General features: G+C 40.5%; 1 protein-coding gene across 1 annotated transcript; it reads right to left on the bottom strand.

Annotated features, from left to right (window-relative positions):
• Window positions 1-545: 545 nt before the first annotated feature.
• plekhm2 (pleckstrin homology and RUN domain containing M2) lies at window positions 546-15,171 on the bottom strand. Its single transcript, XM_022234613.2, has 15 exons — window positions 14,954-15,171; window positions 12,517-12,623; window positions 11,297-11,406; window positions 11,067-11,166; window positions 10,417-10,504; window positions 8,783-10,266; window positions 8,432-8,501; window positions 7,381-7,536; window positions 7,025-7,113; window positions 6,467-6,599; window positions 5,960-6,207; window positions 5,634-5,793; window positions 4,245-4,436; window positions 3,971-4,081; window positions 546-3,339 (listed from the first exon to the last, which is right to left on the bottom strand). Exons 1-15 carry the CDS (start codon window positions 15,017-15,019, stop codon window positions 3,205-3,207), a joined length of 3,249 nt encoding a protein of 1,082 aa, XP_022090305.2. The 5' UTR covers window positions 15,020-15,171; the 3' UTR covers window positions 546-3,204.
• Window positions 15,172-21,938: the final 6,767 nt, after the last annotated feature.

The following is a 21,938-nucleotide window of genomic DNA, read 5'->3' as shown; positions in this document are numbered from 1 at the left end:
GATCACTGTAGATTCCATAAGCCTACGGGGACACCGTGCAATCGCAAAAGCTTGATGTGCAGGCCATACTCCGTACGGGCAACATACGTGCGGGCTAGGGTAGTTCGTACGGAGCGAAGTATACGAGTGTGCGCTAGGACAGCACCTAAGGATAGAAGTATAGCCTATGCCCAGCCAATTTCCCATCGAAAGTCACACCATCGGCAGTACCGTCCCCCCCCCTCTCTCTCCGTCATCGTTGTGCAGGTACCTGCGCTAGGGGTTTAGTATTGACCAGGAACAAACGCTTCATAGGTCAAACCTTACTAGCTCTATTTGCCAAGGTTTTGCTAGAAGGTAAAACCTGATCCAAAAAACGGTTCGGTCCAAAAAAAGTGTTTGAACTTGAAACAAGCATGCAAGTGCTCATAAAAAGGCCAAAATCCAGACTGACATGATTCAGCCCTCTGGCTAATTCCACTCGCTGACAGGATGAAATTCGTCATTTTCATTGACCATTTTTACTAGCATATTATAGTTACTAGAATATCTGATACATCAACAACTCCATTATCAGCAAATTTATTCAATTCAGCACAAATTCTGATGGCATGGGTATAGATCAAATATAAGGATGATCCGAGGAGACCATAAGCATGACCACGTGGGAAGTAAACAACTTCACTCCAGACGTTCTTAGCAAACCATGCCTGCAAGCAACACTCCATTTTTTGCCATGGTATAGCCTCGCACACTCCCAGCCCGCCCTCGTCCCATGACATGACAACCTGGGCCCATCTCTCCGGAGTTGGTGACGCTTAGATACTGATCATCACAAATGTGACTATATCTATGAAATGTGTCTCCATTTAAGTAGTTTTTCATCGGCAGTAGCAGGAAAATAAATATACGCAAATCGTAAGTTTGGTAAATGTATATCCCACCATTTGACATCCTGGCGAATATAGGCGTTATATTTCATACTAGCTTTGTATAAGATTAGGACTCTGTCTACAACTTCAATTCCGTTTCAGGGTTTGGGTCCCAAATTTATACGTTTAGCACAGATCAGCTGGGAATAACTGACACGCCATAGGCCTAAGCATGACATTCTTAAACGTAACTGAGGGTAAGTAGGTGCATTTTCTATCTGGTGATAAACGTCACTTTGCTAACAGCTCCATCAATTGTGTCCCAATACACATATCTCCCAAATCCAGTGACTTCTCAAACAATGATATATGAATCACTTGTGTATTAAATACTTCATAATCTTAAGGTATGGCGCGAGAATACCATTAAGTCACAATGTACACACATTAAGGTAGGCTTGTCCAATAACAGCAATACGATTTTGCCGACTTACGATTGATACAGGGCGTCACCAAGCAATTTAAAGCAAACCATCCGTTTCGCAGGAAAACGAGGTTAACGTTTGACAAATTGTATTCTTTTTGCTTGAGAACCCACAATTTCCTATTTTATCTTTTTGGTCACAAATATTTACTTGACCGTGCAAGTACATTATATTTTAAAGACTCGGCATGTTTACAACGAAGAATGATTATTATTTGCCGGGCAATATTTGCATGATGTCAACCTTGAAATTAAAAGTCAACTCTTGATTTAAAACGCTTGGTGGCGCTCTGATTGAGAACCCTCCTACTCATCAATAAGCCACATTTACTTAGACCAGTTTTGACGTATACATTTTCAACAATTATTCTTAATCACGTTTTAAGGATAGATCAGTTTAAAATAACTTACTCTGTTTATCTAATGTTAGAAATATAACAAAACATTTACGTAAAAAATCAAAAGTACAGTTTCAGAAAGTAAATGACCTCGGGTAAAGCTATAAAAATCAAGTGGAAAAGGTTATCCAAATGAAAGAGATTTAATATAAATAAAAACACAAATACTGCTCTTTTTTCTGGTGGAAGCATTGACTGTATTTGTATTGCACTTCATAATTTGAACCCAAATACTTCCCTTTTTGGTTACAAAAAGGAAATTATACTTCCCCAGAGTTTCACGTTTGAATCTCAAAAGCAAAACTCTTGAAACTTCCACGTTTTCTACCTCAAAGGTAAAGCAAAAAACTCAATTTTTTAAAAGTGAGTAAACAGTTTCCTCTTCTCGTTACAGTGTATGTACTTCATCGTCATCACTAGTTTCTATTGGATGGACGTTTCTGTTGATTTCAAATGCCATTTTTTCTTAGTACATCAACATCGCATGGCATCAGGGGAAAGCAATCGCGGGGATGTAGGGGGGGTGCAGCACCCCCCATAAGTAATTCCAGTCGGCAAATTCAACTTTGGTCAAAATATGAATCCAAAATTAGTACATAAACGGTGGACACTGGCCGTCAGCATTTCCCCTGAAGCAAGAAATGTAGCGTACCACATACTTCCTGTGCTTCGTGAATTTTACACCTCAAGAAAATGGCAAACAAGTTACAAGTCGGCAAATTGACTCTGGCACACCCCCCCCCACAAAAATGCTTTCGCTACACCCCTGAATGGTTGGCATAAAAGTATCTACTCTTGTTCAATAGCATTGTACAATTCCGCGTGCTTTAAAGCTTACACATATTTCAAAATGACAGTAAATACTTCACAATCACAGTACAGGACAAGATTGTTACGATATTGTGAACAATTATATTCTATCGGATGCTTCTAAGACAGGGTCTTTAAAACACGAAACCTTCTTAATCTCATTGGATTGTTCTCCAAGCAATGTTCTCCGTTCCTAATTCAGATATGAAGCAGCAGGTTCTGATAATCATGAAAACACAAGAAAAATCTTCTCCCCAAACTTTTTCCAATAACCTGCTTCTCTTCCTAATTAATTGGTGTTTTAAACAGACTCTGCAAGCATGCTGAGATACTGAGCCCCTTCATCGCATTATTCTGGTACCAGCCATCTCCTGAGTTTATTCCCACAGAGTTAAACAATATCAAAAGCTCCACATTTGAATTTGTCCCAGTAAAATGTACAGAATGCCAAGAATAAGTTGTAAGGCCTGTATTGAAGGTAATACTTACTTCTTAACCACAGCTATAGGTGAATGATTTCGGCCCAAGAAAACTCATAAATCTGGGCAGTCGTTTTGCAACAATGTAATTTCATATTCAATTGTAACGCAAAACAAAATTCACTCACGGAGATTAGAAACTAATCTTTATTTTGCCCAGCCCATTAATTCTAAAATTGACTTTACCATATACTGCTTCCAACACGACCTCTCATCAGACTATCACTACGTTGCCATGACGATTGAATGAGTGCCGAGCACTCACAGCATCTCTTCTGTAGACGGTCATCATCAATGGATGTTACAGGTAAATCAACCTGCAATGATAATGCATAAGAAAATGAGAATACAGAAATAACATTGGGTTTGATGGAGCATTTCTCAGACTTGATGAATCCCCTGACCATATTGACAAAGTGAGCACTTTTCTTCTATAACCTGGGTCTAAATTCCATCCAATCTATCTCTCATATTTCAGTTTCGGTTTCTTCCTAAGTCTGTTTTCACCCAAAATGTTGAAAAGAGTTTTTCAGAGAGCTCATTTCAATTATCTATTTCTTGGTTTCTTTTAAGAACAGTGAGGGTCTTGTTGGCAATATTTGTAACATATTTAAAATTGTATGTTTTTAGCCTTTGGTAAAGTTTTAGTTAAGATGCAGATTTCAGTCCCTCTGTAATTTTCAAGCTGAGAGCTAGAAGACTGTTCAATTTGTAGTAGAAATCCTGAATTTAATAGTCAGACATGAATATGGTTTAAAAAACTGAACAATCTCTTGAGGCAGAAAATCACTTGTCAGAAAATCAAAGACATTGGTAAAGTGTAAATATGCAACAATTACCACATCAACTCTGATCAGTGCAATACTTGAAAACTATGATATTGTAACTACCAAGATTAACAAGATATAGACACTGGATGGCCACATGAATAGCCGGCTACCGACTGACCTGAAGTTGTTCCTTCCAAACGCTGCTCAACGTTGATTCAAACTTTGCCTTCTCTTTGACACTGTTGAAGTAAAACACCCAGGGATTCTGGGCACACTCCGATTGAAACTCCTGCCAAATTGTTTTTACAAAAGAACAAATTAATTCTCCTACATAAGAAAAACAATTCAAATTAATTCTCCTAAATAAGAAAAACAATTCAAAAATCAACAACGTTGGCATATCTACCCAAGAAACTTAATACATGTATGAATACTTCAATGATTCCACTCACAGTAATGATAAATGTCTCGTCCTGTGGATCGTGACTCAATCCAGAGATATCTGTGATATCAACACCGGCCAAGAGACGATAGAAGTTAGTCTGACAATCTTCATGGCATATCAGGAGTTTGTGAGAAGTGATGACTGAACAGCATGGCTGACAGGGGGCTGGACCACGAGTTGGACTAGTAGCTGCCACTTGCTGTATTCAAATAACCAAATTATCAAGATAATCAGGATGCAAAACTCATTAGTTGAACTACAAAGTGACGTATCTCAAACACAAAGCCTCACAGACGCACAATACATACATGGCACAGGTGCATCCCTTATGGTAAGCAATCACCGAGATAGATCACTTTGTGATAAAAACAAAAAATTAAAACTACCAACAGTTTGAACAAAGGTTTGTAAATTAAAGAGAGTGCAAACGTGACAAGTCTAGTTAAACAATTCCCCTTATAGTCCTACAACTCATGACAAAGATGTTTGCTCTCCCTTAATACATGTAGAGGGTTTCACAGAGGATTAGCATATATTTCAGGTGGCGTTAGAAATTGCCAGTCCACTCCCAGCAAAATGTATGAAATTGATGCCCCCTTGTGCTATCCTGAGACCATGTTTTCCACTGTTTTCAATACTTGGTACTATCCGTGGCCATGTTTTCCACTGTTTTCAATACTTAATGCTATCCGTGGCCATGTTTTCCACTGTTCTCAATACTTGATACTATCCGTGGCCATGTTTTCCACTGTTTTCAATACTTAATGCTATCCGTGGCCATGTTTTCCACTGTTCTCAATACTTAATGCTATCCGTGGCCACGTTTTCCACTGTTCTCAATACTTGGTACTATCCGTGGCCATGTTTTCCACTGTTCTCAATACTTGGTACTATCCGTGGCCATGTTTTCCACTGTTCTCAATACTTAATGCTATCCGTGGCCATGTTTTCCACTGTTCTCAATACTTAATGCTATCCGTGGCCATGTTTTCCACTGTTCTCAATACTTGGTACTATCCGTGGCCATGTTTTCCACTATTCTCAATACTTGGCACTATCCGTGGCCATGTTTTCCACTGTTCTCAATACTCGGTACTATCCGTGGCCATGTTTTCCACTGTTCTCAATACTTGGTACTATCCGTGGCCATGTTTTCCACTGTTCTCAATATACTTAATGCTATCCGTGGCCATGTTTTCCACTGTTCTCAATACTTGGTACTATCCGTGGCCATGTTTTCCACTGTTCTCAATACTTGGGATGAAATGTAAGGATTTATTCTCCAGTGTTAAAGATTTGTGTAATAAATGGGGTTTTGTTCCGAAACAATTTTGCCTATCATCAGAACAGGTGGACAGGGACTTGGATAAAACACTGCCTCCATGTCCAAACTTACTGATTGCGCAACGACCTGGCATATTGCCTGCAGCCAATCAGAAACCCGCTCCTCTGTGTCACATGCCAACTCCAGCGATGCTCCATCGGACAAAATCAGCTCAAAACTGTGAGGGCGCTCTCCATTTCTCACCCGCCGGCAGCCACCAAAATAAGGAGTTCTGTTGGTAACAAAGGGAAGCGTAACTAAAAATTGCACAGAATGGGTATCCTTCTCATTAACTGCATGCTGATTACTTCAGGTTTTGTAACCGTTTGGTTGTATCTACAAAGCGCCCTCAATGAACTCTGCAAAAAGAGGACAGAGCTCCAATGTCTTTGTCACACCTTAGCTGCACGCTGAGATCTGGCTGCCTGTCCTTCTGCTGAATGAACCTAGAGAACATCTCATTCCTCAGGACAAACCAAGCCTTCTTCCAGGAGCTACCCATGAGGAAGCTACCGGCAACCCTGTAGTGGAGGTAACCTTTCCTGGTGACCTGGGGTTCATACAGCTGGAGGTCAGGGGTCATGGAGAGGTCAGTCAAGTCTTCCCAGTGGATGAGGGAATACAGGTGTAATTTGATGTTATGCATCTGAAAGAAAGAGCTCAAGATATTCAGGACCCAACATGACGAACTTGCTACATAAGTGGTAGAAACCAGCCACAACAGACAAATATCTCTGGATATTTCAAGTTTAACTATCTCAAAGCTGTCAGTGTGAATCTTAAACAACTTGTTGGTCACAGGAGGTTTGAAAAATGGGACCAGCAGACTAAGTTGGTTCAAGTAACAGCTGGTTTTTAAATTTTCAACACAATCATTTGTTCAGACGTTTGTTCTGATATCCTACTTCAGTCTTGCTTTCCTGTGCAGCCCATTTTCGGAGTGTAATTATCTGTGCTGTAGCATCGGTCAGAATGCTGATTGGTTCCTTGGTTTGTTGGCTTTCCTCAGTGACATGTCTCAATGAGGACAGGAAGAACCTGCAAAGACAACAGACAGACTTTGTGACATTTCAGAGTTTGACAATCAACATACCTCTTGCAAAGCACCTCTTGAACTGCATAATTTAGTCGGACTTGATTGCTTACAGAATTGGTTTGACTCTGACTGAAATCACACTGTGCTTTAAAACCCACTTATCCTTGAAATTGAAACAACGCATAAGACCGAGACAGACATGACATCTGCTCCTTGTCACATCCCTTTTCCTTGTAAGATGTAAAATAAATGAATAAACTCTTGAAAACAACATCAAACTTGTCTTTCCAAATTCCCAGGTCATGTACAAAAGTAATTGTAACTGGAGGAGTCAGGGCAGTTAAGTTCAACTGAAGAAAATGAATCACAAGCACTAGAATAATTAATAGTCACTCAATTTAAATTGTCAGAGCGGTTTCAAACTGACCTGGTGAGTACTTCATCTCCTGTCGTCAGCCAGTACTGTCTTCTCCTATTGGTGCAGACAATCTGAACGGTCTGGTAGTTCAAACCCACCTGTGGGAATAATGGATTACATGCTCTTTCAAGAACATGGAGCAGCTACATTCTAGAATGTCTTCATTTGATTCTCTGAACCTCTGTCTATCCCAAAACATAAACAAAATATGATGAAGAAAGGATGTAAATGTAACATTCTGAGGAAGAAATAATGCACCAGTTACAAAGGTTGCGGTATCAACAATTTGATCTATTTAGATTAATGCAAGACATTGAAAACAAGATCTTTGAGAGGTCACCATCGGGAGATGAGACTAGACTTACCGAGATGTAATCCAGGCTGGTGTAAGGTAACCTCTGCTGAGTTGAGTAGTGACCTTGTTTGTCACCCTGTCTCAGAATGTATAACATGTGATCCGTGAGGAGGATAAATGCCGGCTGTAAGTCACCCTCCATGTGACCTGTGCTCATACGAATCAGCTGGAAATACAAGACAAAATATGAGGGGTAAATAAGTGGGAGGATAACTGAACTGACCGTGTACAGATGGGGGGGGGGATGCTGGTTGATAGATCTGAGAAGTGAAACTACAATGTACATGTACAAGATGAGAGTTTGAGTTGGTGGTGCACAACTTGGGATAACTCTGCAATAATGCATGTTTGGTTATTACAAGTTCTTTTTTTCCCAGAACCCAACAGTTTGAACTGTGTGTCCTCGAGAAAAATAATTCATATCAATATGCCCTTCCTTTATCCAAGCAAGAATGCATACTTTGCCATTGCACGAATCAGATTGTGTAGTTGGTTATGCAAATAAAGTGTGACATTTTTGTGTCCCTGTTACATCTGACCTTTATTATTTGACAAGGAAATATCGCCGGAATTGATTTCAAACTATAACTATTTGTTTGGTAGGTAATTTGCATTAATTCATCACTCTTGGAAATAAGAAAATGTATTCTGAACTTATAAAATCGTGTCAGATGTGGCAGGGGCATGAAAAAAAAATGGACCCCTAATTTCTGGGATTACCCAAGTACTTCTTACTGTGCATGTAAACATTGCAGAAATGATTTCTGGCATACTGGTCTGAGGTGCCCTATAACAGGATAATTGTCCAGAAAGAACTCTGTCCAGTAGTTTAACCCTAACCTTCCCCAACCACACCAAATTAAACAGTAGTAAAGTGTTTAATTCTGTAGGGATAGGTCTGGTAGGCCCATAACAGCTGGCTTTTGCATTGGGTTTGGCACACCTCAGAAAAACAAAGTCCAACAGCCTCTTAACTTTGTGTGAATGGGGAAGGTTAGGGCCAGCAACCCTTCGGGGGGTTAGGGTTAAGGCGCTGTTCCTCTGCAAGACATTCTGTGTACCTTTTTAAACTGTTCTTGCTCCTTCTTGAAAATTTCAAGCATCAGGTACAGCTTAAGGTTGTTATCCACACTACAACAGATAAATAAGTATTAGTCTGTTAAGAAAGTCTCCAAATGTTTAACAAAAAGAGATCTCCAAGCTGGAAATACTTTACTTTGCAATGCTGACATGTTTGGCCACTACATACATAATAAGAAATTTCTTAGAATAGAAAATTAAAGAGTAGTTCAAAGACATATTTTTCCCTCTCTAGTGTTACACTGAATGAGTGTATTCCTATCCTGCAGCTAATTGACTAATAACCACCCATGGGAAATAAATTTTGTGATTTGTCATCCGTAAACACTCACGCAATTTCTGCTTCATGACATTCACTTCCAGCATCCACCTCTGCCATCTTAGATGCGATTTCCTTGACACCATCACTCATGCTCTCATCCCCCTCAATGGATTCCTTGAAGGAGGAGCCTGCATCCGACGATGACCTCATGGCTTTTGCATCTTCCTCACTCGGATTGGCTGAGATGTCTGAGGCAGAGTAGGAGGAGGTGCTTGGGGATGGAGGCAGAGGGTCATCTAGACTGAAGGATGTTGAGGAAGGAGATTGGGTGAAGAGGCTAGCAAAACTTGGCACTGCTTCTGATGGCACGGTAGATAAGGAGCTAGTAAACTCATCCGATTGGCTCTGGTTCTCTTGATGATCAGTCTTCGGGTTGTAGCTAGAGATGACTTGGGTCAACAAAGTATCTGCTGGGATTGCTTCTTGCGACGGTGGAGTGCTGAGAGTCATCATCACCGTTTCATCAAAGTTGAGACTGGCTCTAGATGGAGGGGCCAAGTTGGGCTTTACATCTGGTTGTATAATTTCAGGTTGGTGCTTGGCAAGAACAGAATTGGTTGGTAATGCTGAGTCGCTGTCAAGTGACTTAGGCTCAAAATCAGAGTCCACTCTCACGTCAGCTGTTTTCTCATCTTGAACAAGTTTTTGAAGACCCATTCCACCATCAGTCTCATCAGAATTTTCAGGTTTGACATCAAATGTGATGCTGCTTAAACTATCTGCATCTGCTCTGCCGAGATTGGCAGACTCATTCAACGATCCACGGTCAGAGAAACTCTGCAATGATGAGTAAGAACTACTTTTGGATATTGAGTCGCCAATCTGGGTATCCCATCTCGGACTTGGTGTCTCGATTTCTTCGCAGGTTGAGCTCAGTGTTCCAGAGCTTCCCTGTCTTTTCAGCTTATCTCCATCCAGTGATGTCCTGTCACCCTTCCTCTTCTTGTGTCCCTTTTTGCTTTTCTTGGTTTTCACACGAATGACTTCAAGGTCGCCATCTTCAAACCCTTCTTCCACTGATTTCAGTGAAGCATCAGAACTAAGGGATCTCTCGGTACGAGATGGAATACCAAGTGTCACAGGTCTTGTTGGTTTCCCTTCAATAATCTTCCCAGCACTGAAGGATCGGTTGATAAACTTGCTTCCTTGTGCCTGCCTTGTTTCGTTACCATTTTGAGGTGGGGTCTCAACTAGTGGTGGAACGTTCTCATCTATTTCAGAATAATGCTGGGGAAATGAATGCTGTTTTTCAATTGTCGATTTGTTCTTGATGGCAATATCTGGAATGCTGATTCCAGATTGTGGCGATTCATCCATTGGTGAGAATGGGTCAGGACTAGTGATGGAGGAAACACCGTCGATGTCAGGTAAGGTGGCCGGGGTACTCGGAGTTGTTGGTACACTGTCATTGGATGGAGTTGTGACATCATCTTCAGGTTCAGAAATGGAGGCACAGCGAGGAATGTAGCTGACCAAATCAAAATAGGCTATGTTCTGAAAAGGAAAATCATTCAGCTATCAAAAGACATCAAATTAAAAACCATCCCTCGCTACTTTTAACAGGTAGTCCCAAAAGATAAATAAGACATTCACGATAAGCTGAAGCTGAAACAAGGGCAATTACAAACTCAGAGTTTTACTCACTATTTCGAGGTCAAAGGTCACAAAGTCTAGCCCAGCTATAAGGGTCTGGAGCACCATGACTCTTTGTTTATCTCTCAGCATCCCTGTCCTATGTAAACACAACAACAACAATAAACAAATACAGGAAATCTATGTTACTGCTTCAATGAATTCAATATTGGGGAAACTTGTCAATTACAAGACTGGGCATAACTGAATGACTTTTATATGCAAATTTTATGCATTAAGAGCTGTGAATGGGCAAGGACACTAAGGCGAATGAGTGGTTTATTGTTGTCAGCTGATAACAGATTAATATTAACACCCCCTGATTGGTCACAATGTTATACATAATTCATTGCCAACTTTGCATGCACATCACTTAATGCATTGGATTGGGTTCTACGATCCCCACAGTCTTAGTTGTTTGACACAGCACACGTGACCATCCCCAGAACAGGGTTACCCCAAATAATAATGGAAAGCACCCATACATGTACGTATCTAATAGATCTTCCATTCGATGGACTATGATTTCTCATCCATCTTCCAAATTGTTACAACTTGAGTCCTTGCTGCACTAGTGTCTAGAGTTGTAAGTAAAGTAGATGACGTTATTCAATAACAAGGGCTATGCCAATTAAGATCATTTTGAAATTCAGGATACTCACTCCACATAGTATTTTCTCACAGTTGCTGGATTTTCTTGAAAACACCTGAGATAACTCTCCAGTGATGTGTCGTTCAATGATTTGTACAGCCATGCCCGACCTAAACAAAAACAAAGACACATTACACAAATAAATTTAGCACTACCCGAAGAATGTCTTCTCAAATTCAGCACCAATTTTTTTTAATGCTTTTGAGGACTTGGAGATTACTTCAAGTCTTTCTGACTTACTTCTGCCCAGGTCTGTGGTCAGTCGGTCCAGCTTGGAAATCTCATCGATGATACCTCGATGAGCGAAGAGCTTCGCAACACCCCAGTAGCCTCGGGTTACATTTTTCAAACTACACAACAAGCAATAAACAGAGAACATTATACACGTAATCACCAACTGAAAAGAATGTGACTTCACTTCCTATAGTTTTAAGAGGTGTAAACTAAATGTCCCCTCATACTTGGAATTACAGAGAACATGAGTATGCAATCGATGCCGTAGACACACAGTTGAAATCAGTCAATTTTGTGCCCATTTACAGTGCTTGACATTATTTGTTGTGCTGTAATAAAACTCATGTTTGCATTCACTTTTGCACCAAATAAAAAACCGACCTTAACTCAACTTATCTACCTGTACCTGTAAATACACCACTGTGCAATAGTGCACAGCAAAGACCGAACCACTGTGCAATAGTGCACAGCAAAGACTGGACCACTGTGCAATAGTGCACAGCAAAGACCGAACCACTGTGCAATAGTGCACAGCAAAGACTGGACCACTGTGCAATAGTGCACAGCAAAGACCGAACCACTGTGCAATAGTGCACAGCAAAGACTGGACCACTGTGCAATAGTGTACAGAGAGGACTGGACCACTAGGCAATAGTGCACAGCAAAGACTGGACCACTGTGCAATAGTGCACAGCAAAGACTGGACCACTGTGCAATAGTGCACAGCAAAGACTGGACCACTGTGCAATAGTGCACAGCAAAGACCGAACCACTGTGCAATAGTGCACAGCAAAGACTGGACCACTGTGCAATAGTGCACAGCAAAGACCGAACCACTGTGCAATAGTGCACAGCAAAGACTGGACCACTGTGCAATAGTGCACAGAGAGGACTGGACCACTGTGCAATAGTGCACAGCAAAGACTGGACCACTGTGCAATAGTGCACAGCAAAGACTGGACCACTGTGCAATAGTGCACAGCAAAGACCGGACCACTGTGCAATAGTGCACAGCAAAGACCGAACCACTGTGCAATAGTGCACAGCAAAGACCGGACCACTGTGCAATAGTGCACAGCAAAGACCGGACCACTGTGCAATAGTGCACAGCAAAGACTGGACCACTGTGCAATAGTGCACAGCAAAGACTGGACCACTGAGCAATAATGAACAGCAAAGACTGGTTTCCGGGAAAGATACATTTTATTTGCCATTTTTCATCTTACCCATGCAAGAATGCATGGTCAAGTCTCTCCACAAGTTTCTGTAGGGGTCTGTCATCATTTGTGACTGTCACAACTTCACCATCAGCGCTGCAACTGAAGTCATGAACCTTTCCAACGAAGAAAATAAAACAGTGAATGAAAATTTGTATTTAAGGGTGAAAATTATTCTCTTTTACAAATGCATTTTTCTAGTGTTTTCAAAATGAGTTCACTCTGCACAATGGATCGATCCTGCATGAAATCCATAGCTTAACTTCCCTTTAAAGCAGTTTTCGGCACAATTGCAGAATACCCGGCCACCTGTCTCTCCCACATCGTAGCCAACTACGATGTCTCGCTTGACAACTCACATACAAAATACACACAGGGCTTCACCTACATGTACATACATGTAATAGGCCAGAAAATGCCGTGTTAGAATTGCCCATGTTCGAATATCCCGTTTTTGAATGGGCGGCTAAACTCATCAAATAGCTGATTACACTTGCTCCTGTAATCATGGCTTTGGAGGATGGTTTTTACATAGAGGAAGGACACAGAAGGAGTTGCAACTCAGGCACTTCAAAGTGTTCAATGAAGGTCGCCGCCGAGACAGACAAATAATAGAAAACATTTCCAAAATGCATGAATACTGCCTGCATCTTAGCTGGACAAGCACGGCCAGCAATATCCGAGCAATACTTGTATTTTTTTGCTTGTAATTAAATACAAATTATCACTGTGACAAGGAAATAGAGAGAGAAAATTCCTGATATTAGACCTACTTTTGCCATCGTAAATAAACTTTTTAAAATTTTGATACACTTTTCCATTATCCATGTAAAGCTTGTAATTTTATTCTCCTTCGTTCAATACATCAGTGTTCAAAGACTTGATACAAATTTGGCTAAGACTGGCCGACAAAATGTTCACTACTGCTTGAAAGCTTAGTTCATTAGGAACAAAATGTACTATTTAATCACAGGGAGTGGTCGTGAAATCTCATAAAATATGCTTTTGTACAAATGCCATCAGAAAAATGATTCAAACAAAACACAATATCTTGTAAACAAGTGGGCTATTTACTCCCAAAATAACTCCAGAAGAAACAGCTCAAAGATGACTGCACATATACATGTAGATTTAGGGCATACAGCATAATGCAAGCAACTGTGGAAGCATTAAATTGGATGTTGTCATAAGATCATACACAGAACCAACAAAGGTAAGAATATTTAATTTCCTATACCTCAGTACACGGAGTTTTAAGGATGCAGATTACCATCGACAAATTGCGGCGGCGATCATAGGGTACAAAGGGGTTTCGTGGTTGTGAAACAGATGGTGCGTAGCAAGCGTTCGCTGCGCTCTGGCTACGGACATACATGTACTAGGCATGCCAGAAAGCAGTAATTGGCCAGATGTTACAGCCCGGGCAGTTCAAACTCCTTCTGTGTCCTTCCTCTATAGTTTTTAGAAGGGTAATAAAGTTTTTGACACCCTTGCCTAGCTTTCGAACTGACGCCTTTGCAACATCATAGCCGGCTACGGGTTGCTTGGTTTGGACTTCGAATTTTTCCCACTAGCCCCATTAATTCATCCTCCATTCACTGACCTTTGCATCCCCACGTGAAATCCCATTTAGTTAGCCTTTGCCCATTTGCTACTTTGCCCGTTTGCAACTGCACCTGTTTCATTTTGCAGCTTCAACTGCACCACAGCCTTTTCAACAACGTAGCCAACCATTTCAAGGGGGTAACTTCCAAGAGGCAGGGTATTCTGTAATTTGTCCCAGTTTTTCACAACCATGAAGAAAAACTATTGGCTGCTAGCGAAATTATTAAAAAATCTTACAATAAGATTAACTAGGGGGCGATCAAGCCCAACAAGATCAGGTAGGTCTAGGCCTATGTGAATCATGTACGTACACTGCCTTAGTCATTATAGTCATGTTTTTAACATTAAAACATAGTTTTCGGAACCAGCTGAACGGTTTTGGGAAGAGTTCCGTATAGACGCCAGGAATTCAAGTGACCTATTACTTTAAATATTAGCCATCAGGAAGCAAAAACATGTACAGAAGAGTTCAATTTAGGAGGGAACAAACCATGTCATTAAGTTCACTTCCTATTTTTTTCAAGTAACATAAAGAGATAGCAACATGAGCAATGGCACTTGGAACTTTTCAGACGTACCACAAAGTCTCATTCTTGGGTTTGTGCACAGGGTGTCAATCGGCGTCTGTATTGGAACTCTTTCTGTTTTCTTTATTTTTTTTAATAAGGATTTCTTTACCATCCTTCATCTATGTGGTGCATGTGTATCGCCGCACCTACAAAGATGACAAAGCTTTATCATGGAGGTAGAATCACCTCCATGGCTTTATTCACCAGCTGATCATGCATGTCATTCATGTGACCCAAGTCATATGACGAATCAAAACTAAACATAGGCCTACCTCCTTGATAGCCTTTCCAATGCCTTCTAAAATCCTATCCTTGAAATGTCCACGTCTAGAACTCATCCTGAAGGTCTAACTTTGCATTTTATTTTCTTTCACTACAAGGACACTTATAATATCGATAAACATGAACTAGGAAATCTGCAGAATACAGGGTCAACTTTGCCGGTGAAGTCTCCGAGAGGCGGCGTCCATTTTGAATGTTGCATGCTGGGTCACCTGTCCTGTGCCACGCCATATGCGCAGCGCCAGCGCTGACGTACTATACTGCAAAAAATTATTAAAGGTGAATCAGCTGGGTTGTCGGTTGCGGCCGCAACCTGCAGAATGAAAATTGGACGCTAGGCCCTACGAGTGTAAGGGGCGTGATTTTGTTGGAGGGAAATAGTGAGTAGGTTCCATTATTTTTTCTAATGTTCTGGATATATATAAAAACAGAAATGAAGGTATGACTCTAAAACATAATGTATTGATACTCGTGTCAATATAAAAAACGTGCTCTGAGAAATGAAGACGGTGGCTGCTTATAGACCTAGAAAAAAGTTTTTTCTCCTCCAGGTTTATGGTGAAACGAAATGGGCTGAGGTAATAAATGTCCAGAAATCAATATGTCGTGTTACACAAATAGTGCGCGCAGGCCATTTTTTTGTTGTTTCTAAGTTCTAACTGAAGTGTGTTTCGCGGTAGGCCTTACTGTATGCTGCCAGGGCCTATTTTATAACTCTCAGTTCCCTGGTGTTCGAGTTTTATTTTATGCAGTGAAAGTTTCTTTGTGTTTCATACTGGGGTTCGTACCCGTAACAGTCGCGATAAGGAGCGAATAATGAGCACGGTCCAGTATCTACTATTAGGCCTACGTCTACCAAAAATATCCGTCAGAACTACTCATTTTTTATATATCTTTTCCTAATGAAATTCTATGTAGATTATAATCCGATTAGGCCTATAGGTGCGTTGGTTGTGGTCAATTTTGATCAACTGTCCAGGCCTTAGGAGCCGACCCCATTATCGTTATGTATTTCTTTTTTAACTCGCTGTAGGCCTATCACAGTAAATTAAGTTGTACTTTTTGAATTAAGTCCGTTTTTATACTCAGTGCCGACAGGAAAACAATGCCGCTATTTTTTTCTTCACAACCATAATGTACAGGAAATCGAAAATGTTCCAACTTTTAAAACCATATGACAATTAATTACTTCACTCATATTCATAATTTCTGCTAGGTTTTCACTCATTCAATAGGCCTAATTCAATTCAATCATTAATTGATTTCCTGCTCTTTCAAGCAAATCACTGAAAGGTACATTTTCGATCGTTAATCCATGATTCTCTATGATACAGGTTTGCCTGCATTAGGCCTACCCTATTATGGCCCAAAGCACAAAGCCTGCGGAACTCATGCGGAAATACATGTAATGGCATCTATGGGCAGTTTGCAAAGATGTTCTTCCGGGTTCCCGTAATAAATGATCAATTGTTCGTTGAGAAATGACAAAAGGGCCCCGACGTTGACTTTAAATATAACCAGGAAGTAACTGCTATTTCACAGACCAATCCTAAGCCACTGGCCAGTCTGTTCAAGTCTGAGTGCAAAGCTCAACCCACACTCCAAATGTAAAACAATTTCGATGTATGTGTTTCTCACATCTGTATGTACAGTATACACGCTATTTAAATCATTACTTAGCATTTTGAGGGACTTCGTAATGGGTACGTGTTAAGTATAATTCGCTTTTGGATTCTTTTCAATATTCAGTCACCCAAGCTACGAAACATGATTGCAATTTGTATCTAGTGATTTCGACCAAACTTCTCATGCTGACTCCAAATTCTTGTATAAGCTCCATTTATTCGGGAAACGTCTTTAAATGTAATAGGTTTCGATCGGATACTTTGAGTGATATTAATTGAGTCCCAGTGGAGATAGGCCTAAGTTCTTTTAGAATGTTCACTGCGTACAAAAAACGGTGTATTTCCAGACTTGTTTACCGGTTTAAAATAGCACAGAAATGTGACCTTTCCACGGTGAACTAAGCGTCAACAACGACCTCTTTGTCAATCGAGACTGTCACACATTCTGAACTGCATAAACGTAGCACCATGTAAAATGGTAAATTGCTCTGGGCACATGAACTTTTTATTGGGTAGGTTCAATCAGTGGTTTATGTTGAGTTGTACACCAGTTCACATGTGCTACTTCTTTCTGTGTCCGTCGTGGCTTTGAGGTTACAGCACTCTTAAATTGGACAAAACCGTTGTACAGCCTGTTAACCCGCCCCCCACACAAACATGATTGTATGAATGAGTTGATGTGCGTTTTGAGTTTAACCAGCGACCTCACGTTTCTCTTTAATGGAACCAAATGTTGATCGAGGGAACAGGAAAAGTTGCCAACTTAAACTTGACTGAATCAACAGAACTTGTTATTTGAGAGGTAAAAGGAGTCGATCGAGTAATTAACCTCCCCGACTTAACTCACATCAAAAGGCAACATCATCTATTTTGCATATGTTATACCTTAAAATACCAGGTGTGTGTGTAAAATGGTGATGTAAAGAAACTTTTCGCACTTTTGTATAATAACGGAGTTTCACGCGCTCGGAACCTGCAGTTTTTGTCTTGGTAGTTGAAGATATTTTAGTCAACTATAGTTTGCAAACGCCACTTCTCTTATTATTTTTGAAACAGTTTCTGCCCCTCATCGAAGTTTTCTGTTCGTGATGTTTGACACCATTTCTCCGCTGCATCGAAGATTTAGTGCAGAAGTGAACGTTGTACCTTTGTAACGTCGGGGTAGCTGCACGACAAAAATACCAACAAAATCAGGTGCAATGGAAGGAAACGAGGCAAAGAAATGGAAAGGAAAGGTGATGGAAATCACGGCTTTGCTTGAAAATACCTCAGAATCACTCCCCTACTACTGATGATTAGTTATTTACTGCGCATGCGCCGATCTGAGTGCTATGCCCTCCAGGAAAGACATCCTAGCGCCTGGGATAATGGATTTTCACAAGATAAGAAGAGATCGCTGTTTTTGGTGCCATGCTACATTTAAATGATTGACTAGAAGAATGTACGGACAAAGCCACATAATAATTAACAAGTTTGATGAAAATACAGTTAGAATCCTTTATGCCAAAATATTCTAGTCAGACATGTCTGCGGAGCATGGAATGAATTCGATCAGCAGCCATTCAGGTGATGTACGTTGTGGATTAACGAAACGGGTTTGTTGAGACGAATACTATGCAGTGTTGTAGTCGAGTACTTTCCGAGTACCAACGTTCTCCGCAAAATACTGAACTGGGTAAGAGGGAATAAAGCCAGAGTGCACAGGCATTTGATGGTAAATGTGCAAAGGTAAGATTACAAAATAAATGTTATAATTCAGACACTCCCAGTTGTGTAAAATTTAAGTTTTAAGGAGAAAAGTACTTGGAAAGTAATCGGCCGAGTACTTTCCGAGTGTTTTTGTCCTAACTAGTTAATTTTAATCAAACAGTGATGATCTGAAGTCATTATGTTGCTTTGGAATCTTACCTTTATGCATGAACCATCAAATGCCGATGTACGTCAGCTTTGTTCCCTCCTAACTAGTTAAATATTTGGTAGAGAACTTCATTCTCAAAAAGTACTCGACTACATCACTGCTATATAGCATCGAGAGCGAGGATTAAAAAATAGCATTTTTCTTAGAACGTGTCTTTTGTACTTAACCTTAGGGAATATGTGTTATTCTGCTGCCATTGATTTCCAGCGTGTATTTCATCGATTCAAGATAAGTAATAATTGATTTTGTACGTTAATTGCAGTGATGGGTAAAACTCTTTGAGAATATTGCCTCATGTTATTTATGGTAAAAAACTGATAATTAGAAAAGACAGCAGAAAAGGGAACTGGAATGGAAAAACAAAATAAAGAAATAAAAAACAGCCAGTTAAGAACTTTTTAAAATTCACTACTGTTAATCGCGATCAATACAGCGTCCCTTTATTAATCAACAGAGTCCAATATTCAGTGAAAGTATCCATTAAATATATTTTCAAGATTCAGGCGCTGATCTAGGGTGGCAAGGGGAGGCAGCCCCCCCCCTTCACCAAATAAATAATGCCGAGTTAGTGATAACAACACCTGCGTTGCTTCATGTGCTTGTGTTGAGATAACCCAGGGTTTGGATTGGAAAGAAGAATTACTTCTACTAATTACTGTAGTTGAATTTGTTATGGTAAGAATCTGTATGGTCTATGTTGTCACGATCTGCATATGCTCTGCGGTACCACCTCTGTTGTATTCAAGTTTACGTGGTGGCCATTTTTCAATAAGTGAGCAAGAAACAGTTCCTAACATTGCAGTCAATGTCATGAAAACGAATGCACTTTTTCAGTACAACAAGAATTTTTAGGATATTCATGCATAGCTGTATATCTTCTCTCTCACATCACCAGAAGTGCATGGAGGGTTTACATGGCTGCCAAGGCTTTTGTTCCGTAGGGTATGCACAAAGGAGGTTTCCTCGTGGAACAAAACAACAGCCCTGCAAGATGGCTACCGCGCAAAGCCTCTATTATCCGATTATTGAGGTTGTTCTCTTTTTGCATCTGTCCTGCGTCGCCTTACTTGTTAGCTCTTAATAATGCTCTTGATTACTTACCTCCATTGACATGGTGTAGGGTTGCTTCTGAAATCTGAAAAGCATTGTAAGACATGCACAGACGAAGGGATAGCGTTTAATTGGATAACATTCTAATGAGCCGACGGTTGCATCAATGACCGTAAATTTTTTTGGTGGGGAATTAATTGGAAGGAGAATTTTTTTATAATGGACCTTTTCACCCACGTGACTGGATTGCGCTAAAAGTAAACATTACCACCACGTGTGGACCGCCTCGGCCACAGTGATCGCATATATTCCTACGGGCAGCTTCAACCACGTGCCATCGCTGCATGAATGACCGAGTTTATCTTGAATGGGTATATTACCATCACAACACAATAGCACAATGTACTCACTACCATCACAACACATCGTGGGTCTAGCACGATCGTGAAACTACAGGAAAAAGGTCTATAGGAAAGTTAAACCTGATATTTACCTTACCACTTAAGTTTCTAAGTGTCCACTAAATTGATAAAACTTGCAGTTAACCACGCCCATATATGATCATTGCCCTAACTCTCCTTGGAAAACAAATACGCGTCACAGACAACCAGTAGACAACGAGCCAGAGCGCCATCTTGAGCCCACCACAGGCGCCTAAACGCACTTCGCTCCTGAACCTCGAAATTGTCTTCAAGGATGGTGATTTAACATTTCAAAGTAACGACAGCCGTTGAGGTTGCCCCAACAAACGCTGATCTGAAGATGAGGCCACTGCCATTTCGCGCAAGGGCCAATCCATGACACTCACTTCCTCACATTGAAAGATGTTCTGTTAACAGAGGGAAAGTGGGTGTCGTTTGGGGGCGTACTTTCGTATATTGGGGGAGTTGACTTTTCCTTTGAGAGGAAACCTAGCTTCATCGCCAATGACGAGATGACGGACGAATCGCACGTCTGGCTGCAGCTGGTCGACGACCCACGGATAAGAATATAGAAATGTTAAAAATAAAAACAAAAATATCCATCCAGTTTGGCAAATTTGCCGGAAGCAGCCGATGTCGCATTCGGTAAGGGCTGGAGCATGCCCAGTTCCAGCCGAGGGATGTGACTGAACTTAGCATGCACTGAACGCCCACTGACACGTGGGTTGGCATTTGGCTGAGCCTCCACCAATCTGATGGTTTCCCAACCCTTCACGAATTGTAGGGCTCCCTAAGAGAACAGTTTTTCAGACAATCACACGCCCCAACCTCTGAAACGAAAATGAAATAGAGATATTACCATTTCTAATTGAGATATCATTATTGTTAATCGAGATCTCCTCACAAAAGAGATATTCCAAAAAATAACGATATCTCTAATAGTAATATTAAACGTTCCATGAGTACCGCCGTGCTGTCAAAGCTGGAGGGTGAAATCCTGGGGGGGGGTCAGCCTGAGATAAAATTTGTCAAAAAGAATAAGCCCTGCTTCCTTATGAGACTTGCTACTACATGTACTCGCAGATTATGATTTCCATTTCTTTTATCAGTCAGAACAGTTACATTATACACTGGGAATTGTCAGGTTGTTGCATTCAATTTAAAGCCATTTTGTTCTTTTGTAACCACTCACTGAATACTAAAATATGCCTAGGCACTTCTCTCTATTGAGTAGAAGTCAGTGCAACAAACCTTTGGTTCCAATCACTTCAAAAATTTACCGGGGGATGGAGAAAATAATTTAGACCTCAGCAATTCCAAACCATATATTTTGCAGAGAGAATTTTCTTGCTTTTTCCTGAGAGGATTTTTCTCGCCTGCCTTCTAAAGTGCAGTGGGTATGACAATTCTTTGCAAGAAAAGTTTCGAAAATTCTATCGTATCTTAGTAAATCATAAAGATCAGCTGGTCGTAAAGGCTTCCTTGTAAAGTGATCGACAATCAGATCATACCGATTATAGTTTGCTTTAATGCTAGAATGGCGGATGAAGACATGGTTATAGCCCAGTCATCGTTAAAATACAAGCCCAAAGCTACGTTTTTGACAGCATAACAGCTGTACTCCTCCGTTTCGCATATTGCACTTAAATCCATACCAGTAATTTGATCTTCACATTTTAACTATAGGCATGCAGCATCCACACTGACACTCCAGTTGGCAAAAGGATTGGCTGACTGAATAAAATATCAATATTTGTTCACTTAGCCTGAGGGTGATGCATAACAACATATTTCATCAATGAAGAAATATACAACTACAAACGAGAATAAGCAAAACAGTAAACAAACTGCTATTTGTAATACCCCAACTGTGTTCAGTGTGTTCGATGAACTCAGAAAAAATCATTGAATACTTGTATATTGGCAGACTAGCTGACTGTACAAAATTCTAACTCTCGAA

Source organism: Acanthaster planci, linkage group LG16, assembly GCF_054643075.1.
Source record: "Acanthaster planci isolate LZ-2023a linkage group LG16, COTS_SCS, whole genome shotgun sequence".
NCBI classification, from domain to species: Eukaryota; Metazoa; Echinodermata; class Asteroidea; order Valvatida; family Acanthasteridae; genus Acanthaster; species Acanthaster planci.
The sequence above is the reverse complement of the archived record's forward strand: the minus strand, read 5'-3'. Positions and strand labels throughout refer to the sequence as shown.